This window comes from Branchiostoma floridae, chromosome 8 (genome assembly GCF_000003815.2).
Source record: "Branchiostoma floridae strain S238N-H82 chromosome 8, Bfl_VNyyK, whole genome shotgun sequence".
NCBI classification, from domain to species: domain Eukaryota; kingdom Metazoa; phylum Chordata; class Leptocardii; order Amphioxiformes; family Branchiostomatidae; genus Branchiostoma; species Branchiostoma floridae.
The window spans coordinates 6308885-6330309 of record NC_049986.1 but is presented as its reverse complement, the minus strand read 5'-3'; the positions used below and the strand labels follow the sequence as shown (position 1 = coordinate 6330309).

At 41.1% G+C, this 21425-nt stretch overlaps 1 protein-coding gene across 2 annotated transcripts in view; it reads left to right on the top strand.

Annotated features, from left to right (window-relative positions):
- Window positions 1-19105, top strand: part of LOC118420890 (manganese-transporting ATPase 13A1-like) — a 32649-nt gene extending 13544 nt beyond the window's left edge. For both annotated transcript variants that reach the window (XM_035827955.1, XM_035827956.1), the window contains 16 exons: window positions 387-541; window positions 1240-1418; window positions 4040-4150; window positions 6651-6776; window positions 8545-8653; window positions 9979-10088; window positions 10757-10849; window positions 11266-11362; window positions 11863-11930; window positions 12101-12223; window positions 12635-12767; window positions 14627-14823; window positions 15481-15620; window positions 16194-16305; window positions 17102-17245; window positions 18596-19105. In XM_035827955.1, coding sequence (XP_035683848.1) covers window positions 387-541; window positions 1240-1418; window positions 4040-4150; window positions 6651-6776; window positions 8545-8653; window positions 9979-10088; window positions 10757-10849; window positions 11266-11362; window positions 11863-11930; window positions 12101-12223; window positions 12635-12767; window positions 14627-14823; window positions 15481-15620; window positions 16194-16305; window positions 17102-17245; window positions 18596-18703 — 2005 coding nt within the window. In that variant the 3' untranslated portion in view covers window positions 18704-19105. The remainder of the gene's footprint in view (window positions 1-386; window positions 542-1239; window positions 1419-4039; window positions 4151-6650; window positions 6777-8544; window positions 8654-9978; window positions 10089-10756; window positions 10850-11265; window positions 11363-11862; window positions 11931-12100; window positions 12224-12634; window positions 12768-14626; window positions 14824-15480; window positions 15621-16193; window positions 16306-17101; window positions 17246-18595) is intronic.
- The last annotated feature ends 2320 nt before the right edge of the window (window positions 19106-21425 follow it).

The following is a 21425-nucleotide window of genomic DNA, read 5'->3' as shown; positions in this document are numbered from 1 at the left end:
GTTCCCTGTACAGAGGTAAGGAGAAGGTGTGTCCCATCTCGGAGGTTCCACTGGAGACAGTACAGGTGCTGACATACTGTACACTCATAGACACACTTACCCCCTTTTCCCTCTCACTATCTCCATGTTCCCTGTACAGAGGTAAGGATAAGGTGTGTCCCATCTCTGAGGTTCCACTGGAGACAGTACAGGTGCTGACATACTGTACACTCATAGACACACTTACTCTCCCTCTCACTATCTCCATGTTCCCTGTACAGGGGTAAGGATAAGGTGTGTCCCATCTCTGAGGTTCCACTGGAGACTGTACAGGTGCTGACATACTGTACACTCATAGACACACTAACCCCCCTCTCCCTCTCACTATCTCCATGTTCCCTGTACAGAGGTAAGGATAAGGTGTGTCCCATCTCTGAGGTTCCACTGGAGACTGTACAGGTGCTGGCATCCTGTCACTCAGTGGTACAGATGGAGGATGGACTGGTAGGAGACCCCCTAGAGAAGGCCACGCTAACTGCAGTAGAATACAACCTCACCAAAGGTATGATCAAGAATCTAAGGAAAATAGTACTCATCTTTTAGCTTTCTCATCATTTGATTTCATGGTGATTTTTTTTGTGTGAGCTATATTCTATATACTGTCATAAATCTATATTTTAAGCAGCCTGTATCAAATTTTTGAAACTAAATGTGAACTTGTTTTTTTAGCTAAGTCTATTTCTATAAAGTAGCCACTCATGTGCAGTGCATTTCATGTGAATATTTTTGATATGTTACATGCCAGGCCAACTGAAATAAAACCGAATCTTTCCCACCAAGGATTTTCCTACTTGGCGTGTTGTGGACTTTTTGGTCTTTGCACTGTTGTTTTGAACGGCAATATTAGGAAGGGCAGTTTAACTTGTAGTTTTCCAGTAGAAAGTGCTCATATCCTTCTACATCCACACACAAGGGTCCCCCCCTCCAAAAAAATAGCCCCCAAAAGGGTTGGGGGAGTTGAGGTCCCCGGTTAGGCATGGCATGGAAAAACTCAATGGTGGGAGTAACCACCACTGTGCCAGGCAGGGCATTTCATTCTGGAATAGTTGTAGGAAAAAATGAAAATTTGTAGGTGTCTGTGCAAGCGTACATAGTCTGGTATTTCGCTCCTACTTGTTGCTTGTATGAGGAAAAAATGAATAGTATTATCAACTTTGGATGGTGTTGATAGATAAAACATTCTTGAAAACTCATCCCTAGGCGATGCTGTGATCCCACCGCGTGGAAAACCGGGGAAAGCGATGAAGATCATGCAGCGGTTCCACTTCTCCAGCGCGCTGAAGCGCATGTCCGTCATCACGTCCCAGGAGCAGCAGGGCTCGGTGGAGAACCTGTACATGGCCATGGTCAAGGGCGCGCCGGAGACGCTACGGGCCATGGTGAGATCCTACTCAGGCTTTTAGCTAGGATTATATTATAGGGGGTCCAAATTTCTTAGAACTGAGATTCACAGCTACAAAAAGTATTGTAGATTGATGGAGAACCTGTACATGGCCATGGTCAAGGGCGCGCCGGAGACACTACGGGCCATGGTGAGATCCTACTCAGGCTTTTAGCTAGGATTATATTATAGGGGGTCCAAATTTCTTAGAACTGAGATTCACAGCTACAATGTGAGTATTGTAGATTGGTGGAGAACCTGTACATGGCTATGGTCAAGGGCTCGCCGGAGACGCTACGGGCCATGGTGAGATCCTACTCAGGCTTTTAGCTAGGATTATATTATAGGGGGTTCAAATTTCTTAGAACTGAGATTCACAGCTACAATGTGAGTATTGTAGATTGGTGGAGAACCTGTACATGGCCATGGTCAAGGGCTCGCCGGAGACACTTCGGGCCATGGTGAGATCCTACTCAGGCTTTTAGCTAGGATTATATTATAGGGGGTCCAAATTTCTTAGAACTGAGATTCACAGCTACAATGTGAGTATTGTAGATTGGTGGAGAACCTGTACATGGCCATGGTCAAGGGCTCGCCGGAGACACTTCGGGCCATGGTGAGATCCTATAGCTACTGGTGCTTTATGTTGTACATTTTGTATGACATTGTCAAGTACCTTATACATTGTACCAGGGTTGTAGCCAGCCTGAAATCATTTTCCGTCCCCTCGATTTTGCATCCGAAAGAACAAGACGTCGAGCTGAAGGCATGACGTTCTTAGGGGGAACTGGGGGCAAATTTTGAAATCTAGACCCTCTGAAACCTCATTTCCTGCATTTTGAGGTGTAGATTTTGCTGGTAGATTAAGCTGTTTTGGTGAAATATTATCATCTGGTGTATTTTGCCAGCCAGTAGGTACCCCAAGTATGAGTAATGAGGCTGTTTAACGTGGTCGAAGAAGCACCTCCTCGAGCACGGGACCCCCGTTTTATGTCCCTCCCGGAAGACGATTTCGTGGAAAGCTTCGTGAGGCTACAGCAATCCGGACGTCCTTGGTTGGTCCCCCATCCAAGCACTAACCGGACCGCACGTTGCTTAACTTCCGAGATCGAGGGATCGGGTGTACCAACGCGCCACGCAGCCGTAGCAATTATGCAAGAAGACAGTTTTTTTAATACCTTTACTGACTTAACATATAGATTTTTGTCCATCACAGAGGATGGAATGGGCAAAATATTTTCTGTCCCCAGCTGCAAAATTCCTTCAAAGGACAGAAGGACGGGCACTGGCTAAAACCCTGCATTGTACACTGTACTTAATCTCCAAGCAGATCCTACGGTGGCATAAGATTGACTGGTTGGCTGACAATACAGGGCTCGAAATACTGGGTGCATGTGCACCCAGGTGCACCCAAAATTGGAGCTGTGCACCTAATTATTTTCTCTGGGTGCACAGGGTGCACCCAAATATTTTCTTAGGTTTATGTATGTAAAGATATCAAAGTATACTTAGTATACATGTACATCATATTCTTGACATCTAAGTGTTAGAAAGATAATAAAAATGTCTGATGTTTAAGAATTTGATAGCTTGTAACTAAGTTTTATTATTAGGTTATTACTTCAATTTAAGTGGTGCACCCAAAATTTTTTTGGTGCACCCAATTTTTTAAGCTGGGTGCACCAGTGCACCTAATCCCAAAAATGAATTTCGAGCCCTGCAATATAAACAAAAAGAACACCAGGCCAGTAGGCCATGCAGGAGAAACCATATGTTTTCCTCTGGAAACGTAATAATACAGCATTAAGATGCAGAACCTGCCTGCTTCATTGATATGGGCAGTGAGTGAAGTACAGGCAACCATCGATCATTCGATGTACCATAGTCAGTCTTTTAGACAGGCATGCGTCAACGCGTCATCTGGACGCCCTTTTTTTAGAATAACAAGAAATTTGATGCCCCTGGACGCCCTATACTGGGGAGAAAATTGTCTGAAAATCATGAAATTCTAATTGACCAGGGATGCTACAAGGTCATCTGTGGTCACAGTCTTCTACTGTGACATCTGTAACAGTATTTTTGCCTCTTGGGATACCTTAGAATGCACTGTTTTAACTTAAAACCATCAAAACTCTGCACCATGGAAGGTGCATGCCTCCAGACCATACCTACGACGGTCACTTACAGCGACTCATCAATAAGTTTGGACTCCCTATTATAAAATCCTAGCTAAAAGCCTGACCATAGTTGCAATGGAATTTCGAACATGAATACTTGTAATCGGAAAGGAAATACAAGGTGGTTGTATTGCTCTTCATAGTATATTCAGTACTACTGTAACTGTGGGATTCAAGGACTGCTAAACTGACCACGCCAAATGGCTTTAAGCCTTTTGGCCGAACGGACACCCTGGATTCAAACCCGCACTGATCCTGGGCTGCCAGCCCACAAACTCAGACGCTTAACTGTTCGTCCCAAAGACTTAAAGCCGTTTGGCGTGGTCAGTTTAGCAGTCCTTGAACCCCACTGTTACACTACATTGTATGTACTTTTATGTTAGCTTCTGTGCCATTGCCTTGTTTGTAAGTCCTATCTCTCTCTCTTTTTGTGTTATGACAGTACTCCAGTGTCCCAGACAACTATGATGAGGTGCACCAGGAGATGTCCCGGCAGGGCGCCCGGGTCCTGGCTCTGGGGTACAAGAAACTGGGCACAATGTCCCCTCAACATGTAAGGAAAGGAGACACTATGGTAGAAACTCAGACACTCAGAATGGAAGAAAAGAACAGTGTGGATAGGAACCATGGCATGACAGGGCTCGAAATTCATTTTTGGGATTAGGTGCACTGGTGCACCCAGCTTAAGAAATGGGGTGCACCACTTTAAATTGAAGTAATAACCTAGTAATAAAACTTAGTTACAAGCTATCAAATTCTTAAACAAGTACCATGATAGACATTTTTATTATCTTTCTAACACTTGGATGTCAAGAATATGATATATTTAAGTATACTATAATATCTTAACATACACAACCTAAGAAAATATTTGGGTGCACCCTGTGCACCCACAGAAAATAATTGGGTGCACAGCTCCAATTTTGGGTGCACCTGGGTGCACATGCACCCAGTATTTCGAGCCCTGCATGATAACCAATGGCAAACATAAGCTCAAACTCTTTAACTACCTAACATCAGTAATTGATCTACACTTATATAGTCTTCATAAACGGTTAACATGTTTGTTTGGGTTGGTATATATTATCTATTAATTAGTAATACTTGATGCACTATCAGTGGAGTGGCACAAGTCAGTGAGTTGGAAGATGATGGCAAAGGTCAGACGTGCCAGAGTGGCAAGAAGTAGAAGAGTTCAGTGGTGGTAGAGCTAGTCATTAATCCGACATGACAGTCCATGTTTGTTTATCTGTGTTCACCAATGAGTGACAGGAAGGGATGATTGGACACATTTGATGAGTCATGAGATTCCTCCAGCATACTGTGACAGTTGCCATCAAGTATGTAGAGAATCTATTATTTGAAGGGCCACTATGAGAACATGTTTGTGAAGGTTAGACATCCAGGTAAACAATATTCAATTACAATTCATTCTCTACAGCTGGATAAAAAACAGAGATTTATTCTTGGACTTTTCCTATGGTACAGTCAAACCTGCCCAAAACGACCACCCGGGGGACCGGAAAAAAGCGGTCGATTTGGACAGGTGGTCGCTGAGAAGAGTATCGACTCAAAACATGCCCGATGCAAAGTATAAATGGTTTCCGTTGTGCTTGATGGCAAATAGCAAGCACACTGCACGCACGCAAAGAAGCGAGGTCTTTAATGTCAAATACAACACGCACACTGTAAACTGTAAATTTAACCCCAAAATCTGACGCAAACTGGCCGATTTCGGCACAAAATCGCGCTAGTTATCATAAAAAATCGACGAAAACCTCAATTTTGAAAATGATGCGGTCGTTATGGGTCCCAATTTGGGCCGGTCATGGTCGCGTTGGCCAGATGGTCGTTGAGATATAGTAGCTTAATGTTTACGTCAATGGGAAAATAAATCGGGACCGAGAAAAAGCGGTCGAAATGGCCAGGTGGTCGCTGAGAAGAGGTGGTCGCTCGGGCAGGTTTGACTGTATTGTCTTACCATAGGGTCTATGCAAATATATATAAGTTTCCGACTCCAGGAAGAATAGCGGTACCACTTCGGTGGTATCGCTAATGGAGATCCTAATAAAACAAACAAACAAACAGTGACATTTGTATACGATCCATAGGAGTTAACAAATTGACATGTTCAACCAGTTTTTCTAGTAAGCTATTTGTATTGAATTGCCCTGCCACTTCATTCTAGTGATGCTGAAGAAGAGTGATGGATGTCACTTGAAACGTCCGGAATTAAATCTCCATTTTTTATCCAGTTGTAGAGATTGAATCACATTTGAACAGTGCTGTTGTTTGTGTTTTAGCTGCGTGACCTGACCAGAGATGATGTGGATGTTGTGTGTTTGTGTTTTAGCTGCGTGACCTGACCAGAGATGATGTGGATGTTGTGTGTTTGTGTTTTAGCTACGTGACCTGACCAGAGATGATGTGGATGTTGTGTGTTTGTGTTTTAGCTGCGTGACCTGACCAGAGATGATGTGGATGTTGTGTGTTTGTGTTTTAGCTGCGTGACCTGACCAGAGATGATGTGGATGTTGTGTGTTTGTGTTTTAGCTGCGTGACCTGACCAGAGATGATGTGGATGTTGTGTGTTTGTGTTTTAGCTGTGTGACCTGACCAGAGATGATGTGGATGTTGTGTGTTTGTGTTCTAGCTGCATGACCTGACCAGAGATGATGTGGATGTTGTGTGTTTGTGTTTTAGCTGCGTGACCTGACCAGAGATGATGTAGTTGTTGTGTGTTTGTGTTCTAGCTGCGTGACCTGACCAGAGATGATGTGGTTGTTGTGTGTTTGTGTTCTAGCTGCGTGACCTGACCAGAGATGATGTGGTTGTTGTGTGTTTGTGTTCTAGCTGCGTGACCTGACCAGAGATGATGTGGATGTTGTGTGTTTGTGTTCTAGCTGTGTGACCTGACCAGAGATGATGTGGATGTTGTGTGTTTGTGTTTTAGCTGCGTGACCTGACCAGAGATGATGTAGTTGTTGTGTGTTTGTGTTCTAGCTGCGTGACCTGACCAGAGATGATGTGGATGTTGTGTGTTTGTGTTTTAGCTGCGTGACCTGACCAGAGATGATGTAGAGAAGGACCTACACTTTGCAGGGTTTGTCATCATCTCCTGCCCGCTCAAGGCTGACTCCAAGGCTACTGTGAAGGAGATCATACATGCCTCCCACCATGTAAGTACACCAGGGCTCTAGCCAGCGTCCGTTTTTCCGTCAATTGACGGAAATGTGCTGCGTCTGACGGAAAAATTTTAAAACCAATCCGTCAACCTTGACGGACAAAAATCCTTGGTGGAAGCTACAGGCGGCTTGGGGACGCTGTCCACGGCCGTAAAAGCCACACACTGTTTGTTTTGCTATTGTTATGATTGTTGACAATGTGTTCGGTGCCCTTTCGCATACGATAATCTCATTAAAACCCGTTTTTCAAGGTCTCAGCTAATTAATTTTCGCGGTTTTCGCGACGATTGTAATTGGCTGACGGAAAAAAAATTCGAGCTGAAAGCCCTGAAGTACACAGACGTACATCATGTACAAATGTATAACTCATAATACCTTTTCAGGGCTTGAAATACTTTTTTTCTGCATACCTGCACTGCACTGCAGGTAAAATTGAAAATTACCTGCAACAGACAAATTTTACCTGCACCACTCTGAATTTAAGAAGTATTGATCATACTAAAATTGCTCAGGAACCATTATGATTGCTATTTTTTTCTTTAAATTTGTACTTTTAATACATGAAATTAGTAACAACCAATAGTTAAAAACAATCCACATACACCTATATCATATGACATTTATGTCACTATATAAAACCCAGTACATGGATCAGTGCAGGTAAGGTGCAGGTAGACATGCACAAGAATAGCTGGTGCACAGCTCCAATTTTATATTACCTGCACTTATCTGCCTATGCAGGTGGTATTTCGAGCCCTGCTTTAATTTGTATGCCCTGTTTTGCCGGGTTCTAGCCACCAACCGTCCTTCCATCCTTTGATGGAATTTTGCTGCTGGGGATGGACAAGAATTTTGCCCATTCCGTCCCCTGTGACGGACAAAAACCGGCATGTATAGATTCTTATTAAACCAAGCTGATTCTACCAGCAAAATTTGCCCCTCAAAATAAAGGAAATTGCATTTCAGACGGTCTAGATTTCAAAATTTTTCCAGGGATCATACTACCGGGCCCCCAAGGATCGACGTACCTTTGACAGGATTTCAATTCAAAATCCAGGGGACGGAAAAATTTCAGGCTGGCTAGAACACTATCTTATTGTTTCCTGTAAAGTCTTAAGCAAAAGTAAGATTTTGATACAATGTTAAAGTTCATATTTTGCTGTTTATAGGGGAAGGGCTAGAGACATTTCCCTTATCTGTAATGCTTCAAAATTTGAGCCCAATCTTTCTAAATTTGATCCTTTCCCCCTTTCTTTAAAAAAAAAAACTAACTTGATAGCTGTAAACCAGCAAACCAAGTGAAAATAGGAGCATCCCCTATCAAAATTACATGTGGTACTAGTGCTTGAAATCCTTTATCTCTATACCTGCACTGGTTACATGTACATTGAAAATTACCTGGCCCAAGCAAATTTTACCTGCACCACTTTAGGAAGTTAGGAAGTATGGATCATACTAAAATTGTTCAGAAACCATAATTGCAATTTTTTTCTTTTCTACTTTATAGTTGGTAACAATCAATGCAGTTAACAACAATCCACATGCACCTACATCATAGGACTATTATGTATAAAACCCTGTACATGGACCAGTGCAGGTTAGGTGCAGGTAGACACCAGAAATACCTACACTGCGGCAATTTTATCTGCACTAACCTGCATAATGTATTTCGAGCCCTGGATACAGAATTGCCATCCTATTTGTTGTTCCAGTATCTCCACATTGTACTGACCTGTTGTTTTTTCTCACCTGTCCATACCAGGTGTGTATGATCACAGGTGATAACCCCCTGACAGCCTGTCACGTGGCTAGGGAGCTGCGCTTCACCAGGTGTCCCAAGACTCTCGTTCTCACTCCACCTGTCGATCAAGGTGGGTCTATTGGTAAAAATGGTACAATTACACATACAGTCAAACCTGTATTAGGGGCCACCTCTACAGAGGGGCCACCTGTCCATAGTGGCCACTTTTTGTCTGTCCCTTGGGTATTTTATCTACAAGTTACCACCTCTATACAGGGGCCACCTGTCTATAGTGGCCAAATTTGTCCGGTCCCTTGAGTTGCCGCTATAGACAGGTTTGACTGTTACAGTAGTTCTTCTAGGATAATGACGAATAGTGTAGCAAGAAGAAGAATCTATACAGCAATTACAACATTTTTCATTGGCTTTTACAATAGTTAATTTTGTAGAGAGTCATGTACACTTCTTCTTTGTCCTGATTTTTTTTTTAAACAAGATTGTTCAGAGCAAGGTCATTAGATCACTTCAAGGCAATGAAAAAAGATAAGAAGTTGGAAATGATAATTGTACATGGAGATAGCGCTGGACAATTGTTTTGAAGGCTGATAAGTTGTAAATAGGAAGGAAACAGGCGTTGTTGAGAGAGTTCCATAATTTGGCTGTCTGGAGATAGAACTTAGAAGGTTTAAAAGGACTTGGAAACAGGCAATTGAACTGTATAGCGATGCGAAAGTACATTTTCCTATAATTGATTTACATGTATTGTCAAGCATTTAAGAATACTTTCTAATGATAATTTGGTCACCTTTCTACTATTACAATTTTCCAGGAGTGGTCATTATACTATTAGGCCCCGTTCATGATGCAAAAATTCATGCGGATGCATCCGCATTTTTGGCCGATGCGGATAAATTTCTCATCATGAATGCTCCGAAACGGATTTGATGCAGATTTTTCGGGACCAGCTCGGGAGGTGGATTTGAAATGGATTTTTTAAATCCGCATTTGTGAATTGTCATCATGAATGCAAATGCGGCGTAAATCCGCATTACATCCGGGTACCGCGGGGTCATAGCGCGGGGAATTGAAATGTTTTAGCCGTTACTGTCATGATCGTGAAATTTTGTTATGGCCCAGAACACCCAGAAGAGCTGGGAAGGGAAACTTGAGCATTGTTCCTTGACCTCAACCTCTGACCTCTAGATGAGAAATGCAAAATCATCTGGATCTGAAACAGTTTGCTCGTGGCCATCATGAACACAAAATGTAAACTGTTTGCATTCGGATCGTGGTCGGATGTAAGCACATGCGGATGCATCTGCATGGATTTTTGCATCATGAATGGGGCCTTAGATAGATTTGACTGTTGTCAGATTGTTGGTCCTAAAATATAATTTTGGATACCAGTGAAAGTGTTAGGCAAGTGTTATGTATCATCCCCTTGTTTTGTCGTAGATTCAGAGTGGCACTGGCTGTCTGTGGATGAAAAGGTCACCCTTCCCATGGTGCCACAGCAGGGCGCCAAGGAGCTGATTGGCAAATATGACCTTTGCCTTACAGGAGAGGTCAGTGGTTTGATAACATACATATATGAGAAATCATAGAATCAGTGTCAAGCATTTGTTTATGGTCTGACTCAATGATTCTAAGTCATTTTTCAATGGTACTGACATATACACACGATACCACTATATCCTTTCCTACCTAATAGTTCAATTTCTGGGTGTGCTATGATTATTGATTGCTAGGGACGGATACTGGTACAAAACCATTTCTTCTTGTTGGACCGGTCCCGTAAAAAACAGGACCTGAAAAAATCACTGAACCGGATGTTGGACCGATTTAAAAATGAACAGATTATATCAGCAGGGCTTACAGGCCCAAGAAAATAACAAAAGCGAATTAGAGGAGAGTTGATAGTCATTTTTACCAAGTTTCTACAGTCAAACCTTGTATAAAACAAAAGCAGCTATAATTGTTGTTTACATGAAGATTGGATTTTAAAACAACAATGGATGTTGGATACTCCACCGAACGGATTCCTTTGTAGCAATATGGACCATTGACTGAGTATTGCCCATTCATAAGTTTTCACAGATAATTAGGTCCAGGTTCAGGTCCGGACCTGGACCTGATCCCTGAACCTGGACTCTACCCGTACCTGAATTTTCTGTACTGGTACCCACCCACTGGATCAAATCTGATGTACTGCTATTTAACCTGTTTTTTTTAGGCCCTGACCCAGCTAAAAACTGTGAATGAGAAGTTTTTCCAGAAGATTTTGCCACACGTGAAAGTGTTTGCAAGAGTGGCACCCAAACAGAAGGTCAGTTTAGACATCTATTTATAATAGTTGTTACTTTGGACCAAGTACTACAGATTTGCAAGGAGCTTAGAATATGTACATTGTACATGTATGTGGGGCTAAATTGGAACTTCTGCCATTCAGTGCTAACTCAGGTGACCTCAATACGACAGTTGTTGCACCAGATGCAGCCATAGGGTGGTACGTTTCAAACCGCTCGCACCAGGACAAACACATATATACTATTTTCGATATGTGCGTTGGGTTCTTTAACATGCTCAATGTGTGGCTGTCCTTAAACAGGGGACTGACATTTAATGTCCTATCTTACTCCGAGGGATTGTCTTTTATACTTGTCAACGATAGAACCAAGAAATGGTTACAAACATGTTTTCTGGACTAGTTTTTCGTCATGATAAAATTTGTGTTGTTTTCAGGAGTATGTGATCACCACCCTGAAGAGTCTAGGCTACACCACCCTGATGTGTGGAGATGGTACAAACGATGTCGGGGCACTCAAACATGCACATGTTGGTAAGTGCTGAAATAATACAGATGTACAATGTAGTCTTTGAAAATATTCTAATAGTATGTAATTGTTTGTCAATCTCATAATATTTATTCATTCTGAGGCCACACCGATTTAATTTCTTGGTTCACGGATTCGCTCGCTCCTATTTTTTTGAAAAAAAAAAAAAAAAATTACCACTCAGCGAATTTTCACCATGAATGAAACCATTCACCAACTTTCTGGTGAAGCAAATTGGCCTTTATATTATAAGCGCCTTAAAGTGTGGGTACAGGTGCTGTTACTGTACAAAAATAGTGTTTTTGTACTTTTTTCAAGCTGAAAACTTTTTTTCTTTATGTTTTGGATTAGCCATTACCTTTACCCCAACCATTTTACAATTTTTATTTTTATTTTTATTTCGCCCTCTCGCTCCATATTTTTATGGAAAAATCCGTGAACCAAGAAATTAAATTGGTGTGGCCTGAGATGTTTTTGTATAATTTTGTCACCTTCACCTTCCCAGGTGTTGCCCTCCTATCTAACGCACCTGAGAGGATGCCAGACAGATCACGCAAGGAGGACAAAGAAAAAGTAAGTTAGATGAAATTGCTTTTATTTACCTGATGGCCATCAACATTAAATTTGTCTTTTCTAACCATATTTTGGGACAGAATTGAATTTTTTCAACAATTGGTATGTATAAATAAAAACTATTAGAATGAATAACATTTTGTACCATTTTTCCCTCCTTTCTTTAATAGGAGCCAAAAGACAATAAACCAGTAAACAACAAGCTGCACCACCCCCAGTCAGCCCCTAGGGGGAGCAGCAGAGCTGCCAAGAACAGAGCTATAGCCAGAGGGGAAAATTTAGCAGGAAGCAAGGTACTGGTTAATGTATAGATTGAATTAGTTAGAATTTTTAATCTAGTACACATGTACGATACTAGCAGTCTATGCAGTGAGTTTGTTTTCTAAAAAAAGGGACATTTTGAATCTCATTGCTGAGACTAGTATTACAAACTTAAGATGCAGGGCAAAAACAACACATATATGTCTTTGGATACTTCATTCACTCTGTAACAGTGGGGTTCAAAATCAACAACTGGTAAACTGAAGACGACAAATAGCTTAAGCCTTTTGGCCAAACGGTTTACACGTTGGATTTGTGATCTGCCGCCCCGGGTTCGATCCCGGGTGTCGGCATGTTGTTTCTTTTTTTTCCACTCCCTTGTTGTTTCACTGGTTCTCACTGGCTAGCTTTTTACAACAGCTCTTGTTTATGTTTTTCTCCAGAGTGCTCAGATGCAGAAAAAGCTGGAGCAGATGCTGAAGGAGATAGATGAACAGGAGGCAGCAGCAGTCGTCAAGTTAGGAGATGCCAGCATAGCCTCTCCCTTCACTTACAAACTCTCCAGTATACAATGTGGTAAGGACCTTCATACAATCATGCCAGCATAGCCTCTCCCTTCACTTATAAACTGTCCAGTATACAATGTGGTAAGGACCTTCATACAGTCATGCCAGCATAGCCTCTCCCTTCACTTATAAACTCTCCAGTATACAATGTGGTAAGGACCTTCATACAATCATGCCAGCATAGCCTCTCCCTTCACTTATAAACTGTCCAGTATACAATGTGGTAAGGACCTTCATACAATCATGCCAGCATAGCCTCTCCCTTCACTTATAAACTGTCCAGTATACAATGTGGTAAGGACCTTCATACAGTCATGCCAGCATAGCCTCTCCCTTCACTTATAAACTCTCCAGTATACAATGTGGTAAGGACCTTCATACAATCATGCCAGTATAGCCTCTCCCTTCACTTATAAACTCTCCAGTATACAATGTGGTAAGGACCTTCATACAATCATGCCAGTATAGCCTCTCCCTTCACTTATAAACTCTCCAGTATACAATGTGGTAAGGACCTTCATACAATCATGCCAGCATAGCCTCTCCCTTCACTTATAAACTCTGCAGTTTACAATGTGGTAAAGACCTTCATACAATCATGCCAGTATAGCCTCTCCCTTCACTTATAAACTCTCCAGTATACAATGTGGTAAGGACCTTCATACAATCATGCCAGCATAGCCTCTCCCTTCACTTATAAACTCTGCAGTTTACAATGTGGTAAAGACCTTCATACAATCATGCCAGCATAGCCTCTCCCTTCACTTACAAACTGTCCAGTATACAATGTGGTAAGGGGCCTTTGCACAATCTTCGTTTTAGGATGATGTCGATATTGTTACTAGCATCTTTCTACATGTCTGAACAGTCTCGTTTTGCACTGAACGATAATCTGTATTTTATTGACAATTTGAGCCATAAAGTATAGCTATATGATATCTTATATGTCTTAGTACCATGAACAATTTCTCAGCAAATATCGTACAAACAAACAAAATTTCGAGCTTAAGTTATCATTGAAGCAAGCCACCTTGGTTTAGCCTGAGTACCATCCTCCTTAGTCACTGCACGCTCATTTCTTTTGCTTGCTAACCACTGTGGTAAGCAAGCAAATGTATTGAGCCAGTGGTCACTTCGGAGCAGGCTTTTAGCTAGGATTTTATAATAGGGAGTCCAAACTTATTGGTGAGTCGCGGTAAGTGACTATTGTAGGGGGGTCTGGGGGCATCCACCTTCCATGGTGCAGAGTTTTTGATGATTTTAAATTAAAACAGTGCATTCTAAGGTATCCAAAGAGGCAAGAATACTGTTACAGATGTCACAGTAGAAGACTGTGACCACAGATGACCTGGTAGCATCCCTGGTCAATCAGAATTTCATGCTTGTCAGAGGATTTTCTCCCCAGTATAGGGCGTCCAGGGGGATCAAATTTCTTGTTATTCTAAGAAAAGTGCGTCCAGATGACGCGTTGACGCATGCCTGGCTAAAAGCCTGCTTCTGAGGATGGTACTCAGGCTAACTTTGGTTTGGTTTAGCTGAAATTCCTGTAATTTACTGTGACTTTATACGGAAAGTACACGTGTCTTAAACGTTTGAGTACAAGTCTTTGTCGGTGAATTAACAAACATTCTGCATGACAATATCAATCATTTTCCATAGATTTATCTTTGGCAGGGTCAGTTGATGATCAAGGCAATGTGATGGTCAATTGATCAGTATTTTCTCTATAGTGGCCACCTGTCTATAGTGGCCACTATAGACAGGTTTGACTGTATATGAAGATCTCTTGGCAATGTGCAAGGACTTTTTAACACTGATGATTCACAATTACCTGATAACCATATCATATTCTCTTCCTTCCCTGCCCAGTATGTCATATCATCAAACAGGGTCGCTGCACCTTGGTGACGACACTACAGATGTTTAAGATCCTGGCGCTGAACGCGCTCATCCTAGCGTACAGTCAGAGCGTGCTGTATCTGGACGGTATCAAGTTCAGCGACGGACAGGCCACCTTACAGGGCCTGCTCCTTGCTGGGTGCTTTCTCTTCATCTCAAGATCAAAGGTACACAGTATGACATTCTTTATGCATTTTGTCAAGGAGGTTATGTTTCGGTGTCATTTGTGGTTGGGTGTGTTTGTTTTTGGATACCATAATTCAAGAAGCTGAGGCTGGATCTTTATGATATTTGGTGTCGGGAAAAAAGTCCGGTTTTATAATGAATTGCCTAGTGGCCTTCTATGGTACTGCAGCAGAAAGTCTGATTATAATATCTCATGTTCTGGTCATGCAATGGTCATGGTTCTTTAGCATAGCTCTTGTTGATTATCTATTTTTAGTACACATTTTTGATTGAATGTTTAAAAGAAGAAATGATAGTGCATAAGATTTATTCAAATGGCTGATTGAAACATCACTCAACAGTCATTTACAGACATACAATGTACTTACACCAGCAGTTACTCAAGCAACTGAATAGGATATTTCATAGACATTTCAGATAGCATCCACTATCTTACGTCAGTTTCACTGACAAGGTAGTGGATGCTATCTTTCATCTGTGTGACAAAAGATAGTTAATGCTATAAGAAACGTCTGACCATATCCAAAATCATTTCCAGTTGCTTAATAACTGCTTTTTGGCATATCTTATTACCTGGATGTCTAACCTTCATCGCATACAATGTACTTATTCAAATATTGTTTCCATCCCCTCTACAGCCTCTGAAGATACTGTCTAAACAGCGCCCTCTACCAAACATCTTCAACCTGTACACCATCATGACAGTGCTGTGTCAGTTTGCTGTGCACTTCTCTTGTCTGGTGTTTCTAAAACAGGAGGCACAGAGACTGCAGCCCAGGTATGGGAGCTACAACATTGTGGTTTATTTCACTTTGTAAACCTAGCAGAATACAGGAGTAATGCAGGCTTTTTTTGTAGATGTTGTACCTGGGCACTCAATATGGCACTCACAAAACCCATGCAGACCCTACCCATGCATTCTCTATACGTACAGAAACTCCCTTTATCGTGCATGTTTTTGGAATACAGTCAAACATTTCTATAGGGGTCACTCAAGGGACTGGCCAAATTTGACCCCATATATCAAAGAACACATGCAGAACAAGACAAGTTTTTCTTAGCGCTCCTGGAATCAGTATTGTAACCTAACTTTAGTCAGGCACATTGTACTTATCCATAGGCTTACATTGATTAGAGGGTACTTGGGGAGTTTAGTAGAAGACTGAATCCTTAGATGAGCATGAGGCAAATGGGTACTTTATCATATAATATAAAGTAGTATGCATTTAGCACCTCCTAAGATTAATATTAAATGGAAAATAACACTCCAATCTGGAGTAGAGTTCCTCTTTAAAGCAATTGTTTAATGGTGGATTTGTTTCAAGACATTTTGACCTTGTGTGTTATACAGGACAGAAGAATACGTTGACCTTGAAAAAGACTTTGAGCCCAGCGTGTTGAACAGCACAGTGTACCTCATCAGCATGATGATGCAGGTCAACACGTTTGCTGTCAACTACAAGGTCAGTTGGACAGCTCACTCATACTGCTTTGTCATTGTCCTGCTGTCAATACACATAACTTTTGTTTGTAGCATTATATTATATTCTTTACTTCAAAAACCTTTTACATAATCTAAACAGCAGGATGTGGGTTTATGATGTTGAAAATATTGGTCTGTTTGATGATTTATGTTTGTTAGGTTTCTAATTCTCATATAGGTACATTGTATCCTACATGTATATGACAAGTTCAGAATTTGTAGCATGTCATTGTGTAACGGTTGGCGTCCCCGCCTATGAAACTAGAGGGTGTGAATTTGATTTCTACTGTGTCGCTCATCCGAAATTCACACTAATTAAAGGGCTGCAGTCCTTGGGACATTAAGCCATGGTCAGCCGTTCATTGTGCTTGTCACAAAGAGCTAGGAGAATTTCCCTGGTACAACAAACCTGTAAATACTGTACATAACGTCTGTCCTCTCTATCACGACCAGTGGACGTGCAGCTCTTCTGTGAGCTTAACTGGACTGAGATCACTTTCATATCTAATAGGCTTAGGTCCCATTTCTGAAACATGGCCCTGCCGTGATGTTTGCAGAAACGAAAAATAGATTAAAGTGGTTACCAAGGAACATACAATGTAAGATAAATTATGCTCCTGACTAATTTTGTTTATGTTCTGTGTTTTGTTGCCTTTCGTATCATATTTTTTTTACGTTTCCGAAAGCTACCCAGCCGGGTCCCGGGTTGGGAATTTGGACCTAGGCCTTAGCAGGGTTTTTCTTGACTAATCATCCCGTTTTGTCCCCTTACCTAGGGCCATCCGTTCATGGAGTCGTTACGTGAAAACAAGGCCCTCCTGTACAGCCTCTTCTTCTCCATCATCTCACTAGCAGCACTCACCATGGGGCTGGTGCCGGAGGTCGCACAGCAGTTCGAGATCGTAGACTTCCCAGATGAGGTAGGCTAAGCAATGGCAATCTGAAGTCTGAACTGCAATGCAGCACTCCTGCTATTTACTAAATATATTCCAATGTGTTGAATCTGAATTGATGTTATAGTGATTTATGATGTACAAAGCAACAGCAAAAATGCTACATCTGTGTATGCAAGGAGTTTAAGAGTGTGTGAATGGTGTTCAGCACCAGGGACAGGTCTGTGTGCATATGGGTGGATAGTGTTCAGCACCAGGGACAGGTCTGTGTGCATATGGGTGGATAGTGTTTAGCACCAGAGACAGGTCTGTTTGCATATGGGTGGATGGTGTTCAGCACCAGGGACAGGTCTGTGTGCGTATGGGTGGATGGTGTTCAGCACCAGGGACAGGTCTGTGTGCGTATGGGTGGATGGTGTTCAGCACCAGGGACAGGTCTGTGTGCGTATGGGTGGATGGTGTTCAGCACCAGGGACAGGTCTGTGTGCGTATGGCTGGATGGTGTTCAGCACCAGGGACAGGTCTGTGTGCATATGGGTGGATGGTGTTCAGCACTAGGGACAGGTCTGTGTGCGTATGGGTGGATGGTGTTCAGCACCAGGGACAGGTCTGTGTGCGTATGGGTGGATAGTGTTCAGCACCAGGGACAGGTCTGTGTGCATATGATTGGATAGTGTTCAGCACCAGGGACAGGTCTGTGTGCATATGATTGGATAGTGTTCAGCACCAGGGACAGGTCTGCGTGCATATGATTGGATAGTGTTCAGCACTAGGGACAGGTCTGTATATCTCTGTATGGAAGGAGTTAAGTATAAGAGACAGGTGTGTTTACCTGTGTGTGGATAGTGTTCATCACCAAGGACAGACATGTATATGTTGATGTTCAGCACTAGGCCTTTCTAAAATGCCATAAAGGCTAAGCATATAAAAAGGAATAGAAACTGACAAGCAGGCAAACAGACCTGTCCTTGGTACTGAAAGCAACCACTCAATCAGTCGTGCAGGGAGAAAAATTCACCGTGACGCAGCAACAGTATGAAGTGACGGTAAAAAAAACACTATAGATAATTATCATTGTTTCAGTGTATGGTTTCTGAATGATCTTTCACTTCGATTGGACATTTTGTGCTTAAATCATTACTGTTTGTAACAATGTGTATGTTTTTTTTTTTAAGTACTGTAACATAGACATTATACATGTGCTGTACTGTAAATGCAGAAATCGTCACGGTGGTTTCATGTTTGCAGTTTTTGTGTTACCAATGCACTGCAAATTTAAAACCACTGCGAACAGCCCTTTTCCTGCCACCTCGGAATTACATTCCCACAAATGTAAATGCATTTACAGTACATGATTTGTTTTCGTCTCTTTCCCAGTACCGAATGCTGCTGCTCCAAGTCTTTGCCGCCAATTTCATCGGGGCCTTTCTAATCGACAGAGCTCTGCAGTTTGTACTGGGTTATGCCTCACTAAGGTCCAATTGAGATACATCCATCTACACAACTGACAACTACAACTGAACTGCTTTATGTCCTAGATGCTACAGTCAAGTGTTACAAAATTAGATCTTCAGCAGCAGCATAGCAATTTTGCCCTACTGTAAATCTTTGGGTTTGACTGCAATGAACCAGATTTTTTTCTAAAAAAAAAAGGCAGCTTTGTTTTGTCAATTTTGTACCAATGAGAGAAGGGAATTCTATGAATAAATTATTTCTTTAAAAAAATGGTATTTACAAATCATATGTAAAGAATAGCAAACAAAGTAGCATTATGTTCCTAAACACTTTTCATTCAATAGACAGTTTCAATAACATGTAGATGAAAACATTTTGTTCTATAAGGCCATGTTGATTTGATTATATGGATGACATAAGCACGGTCATTTCCAAAAAAAGAGAAGTTTTCAACCGTATTCTAAATTGTACAAAGCATCTTCAAAATTAGCAAATATATGGTGTGAATTGTTATAATGGTAAATGTCATAAAAGGTATACTAATGTCTAAAACATTACAAGGTCAAAGAAGATGTGAAAGATAAAAAAATGAAGTCAACACTCTATTATTTGGTCTAATATATTCTGTGTGTTCAGTCATTTGTTCAACCATCCTAACTACATAGATTTCATATTTTTTTTGGTCAAACTCTTTTCTTTATTTGCACGCTCGCATCAGTTTCAGATTCCCAGAGGATGTCATCCATATAATCAAATCAACATGGTCTAACTCTTAACCCTTAAACTGCCAAACCCGGATATATCCGGCACACCTATACATGTCCTGTCTGCCGGGCCTGATATATCCGGGATTGCGTATTCTTCCGAAGTAGCAGCTCCACGCGCGTGTAGCGCACGAACCCCGGAAGTTAGGGACTTCGGCCTTGTTCGGGGGGTTCTTTTTGGAGGACATGAATGATATTGTGACAAGTGGGTTTCCGGAATAAAAAAAGAAAATACACAAAGCCTCTCTTGCAGTTCGAAACAGAAACCAACTTTGTGGATGTAAGACTGACTATCTCATATGTCACTGCCATTAATTCTATGTTGTCAACATTCATGTAGTCTGAAAACATAGAAGACTGTAACAGTTACTGTTCGATGTCACAATACAGCCCCATCAGTGAATGACATTGCTAACCAATGCTGTCCCGATTGTTGGTATCGATCATAATGCATATCGATCATTCGTCTACAAAAGTGTTACCTTTAGTAAATATGAAGTCAATTGTTACAATCTCAACTTCCAGAATTTGACAATGAGTGCACTCAAATTGAATGGAATGTATGTGAGGTCCTAAAATGATGCCTTAGAAAGTAATTCTATGATAAATGATTAGTTGTGAAATCATGTTAGGTGAGCTATTAAAAAGACTATAAAAAAAGCTGACATTCCAAGCAAAGCTATAACAAGCAGATTGCAGTTGTATAGTATTTATACCAGTCGTGTTAATTATGGCTTGGTATCTAGACCTATTATAGCTGCCCAGTCAGTAGGTTTGGATACAAGGCAAGTTTCTAGTTGTCTTACTTAGTGACATGCTTTTCTCAGATGTGAAATCGTTTCTTAACGAACGTATTTCTTGCTGTAAGCAGTGGAATGGAAAATAAATAAAGTAACAAAGGGAATTGTTTCTGTTTCTTCTTTACTTTCTATTTATACCAACTTGAAAGCATTGGTGACCAAATTAGTTTTCAAGTCAATAAGAAATGGGATATTCACTGAATGATGATAATAATCTTTATTGCATGTTCAAATGCACAAATGACCACAAGTGGTGTAATGGATGAAAAAACAACAACTTATACTGTAATTTTAAACTAGACTAATGGAAAATGATCTGTAATGTCTTGTATTTGAATAGAAAACATCATAGCACTCCCGTAAATAACTACATGTCATATATTGTCTATAAAAACCTAGTATATTTGGAGCGTTTTATAACAACTGTGAAACCGAACTGTGGCAAAAGTGACAACAAAGCTCCATATCCGACTGTTCATTCATTCATGAATTGTTGGATTTATTCATATGATAAATAGAAGCAATGGATTAAATGGGGGTGTTGTAGAAGTCACGTTGAGAATTATAATGTTCTTGCAGTATGGGCTGGGATATTTTGTCAAACTGGAATCTTTACATGGATCGCAAGCGACCCCTATTAATTAGTTGCAGTACTGCATGACTCCAATGTAAATGATGCTGCAGTACCGCAAGCGATTAATAGAGGTCGCTTATGATCCATATACTAGATACCGTTACGGCGTTAGATCGAGTTATTTTCCTCACGTACTTCGGTCTTCACCGAATTGCCATCATGTAAAATGTTATACAAAGTGTAAACAGGGCTTAATGACAGTGAAAATAGGAGAACTTAATGACATGATTTATTTATTTTTGTGTTAAAAGAGACACCTGGAATGTAACGTGTCTTTGGGTTATTTGAATTACCTTAGCTGTGTAACGTAAGAGCCTAAGAATCGTGAAATGTGTAAGAAGTAAGGAGGCACTAACCTTTTTCTCAGAATATTTTTACATGCACACGAGGTAGCAACATATATGGCAAAATTGTGAAAGCCCATTATTTACTGAAGACCGTTGATATAGTCGATACCTATCTATAACGTTACATATCAGGTCATGTTTATTCCATATATCACAATCCTTGCTTATAATATGCTGTTCTCCTGGGTCAAACTTACTTTTCCCCCA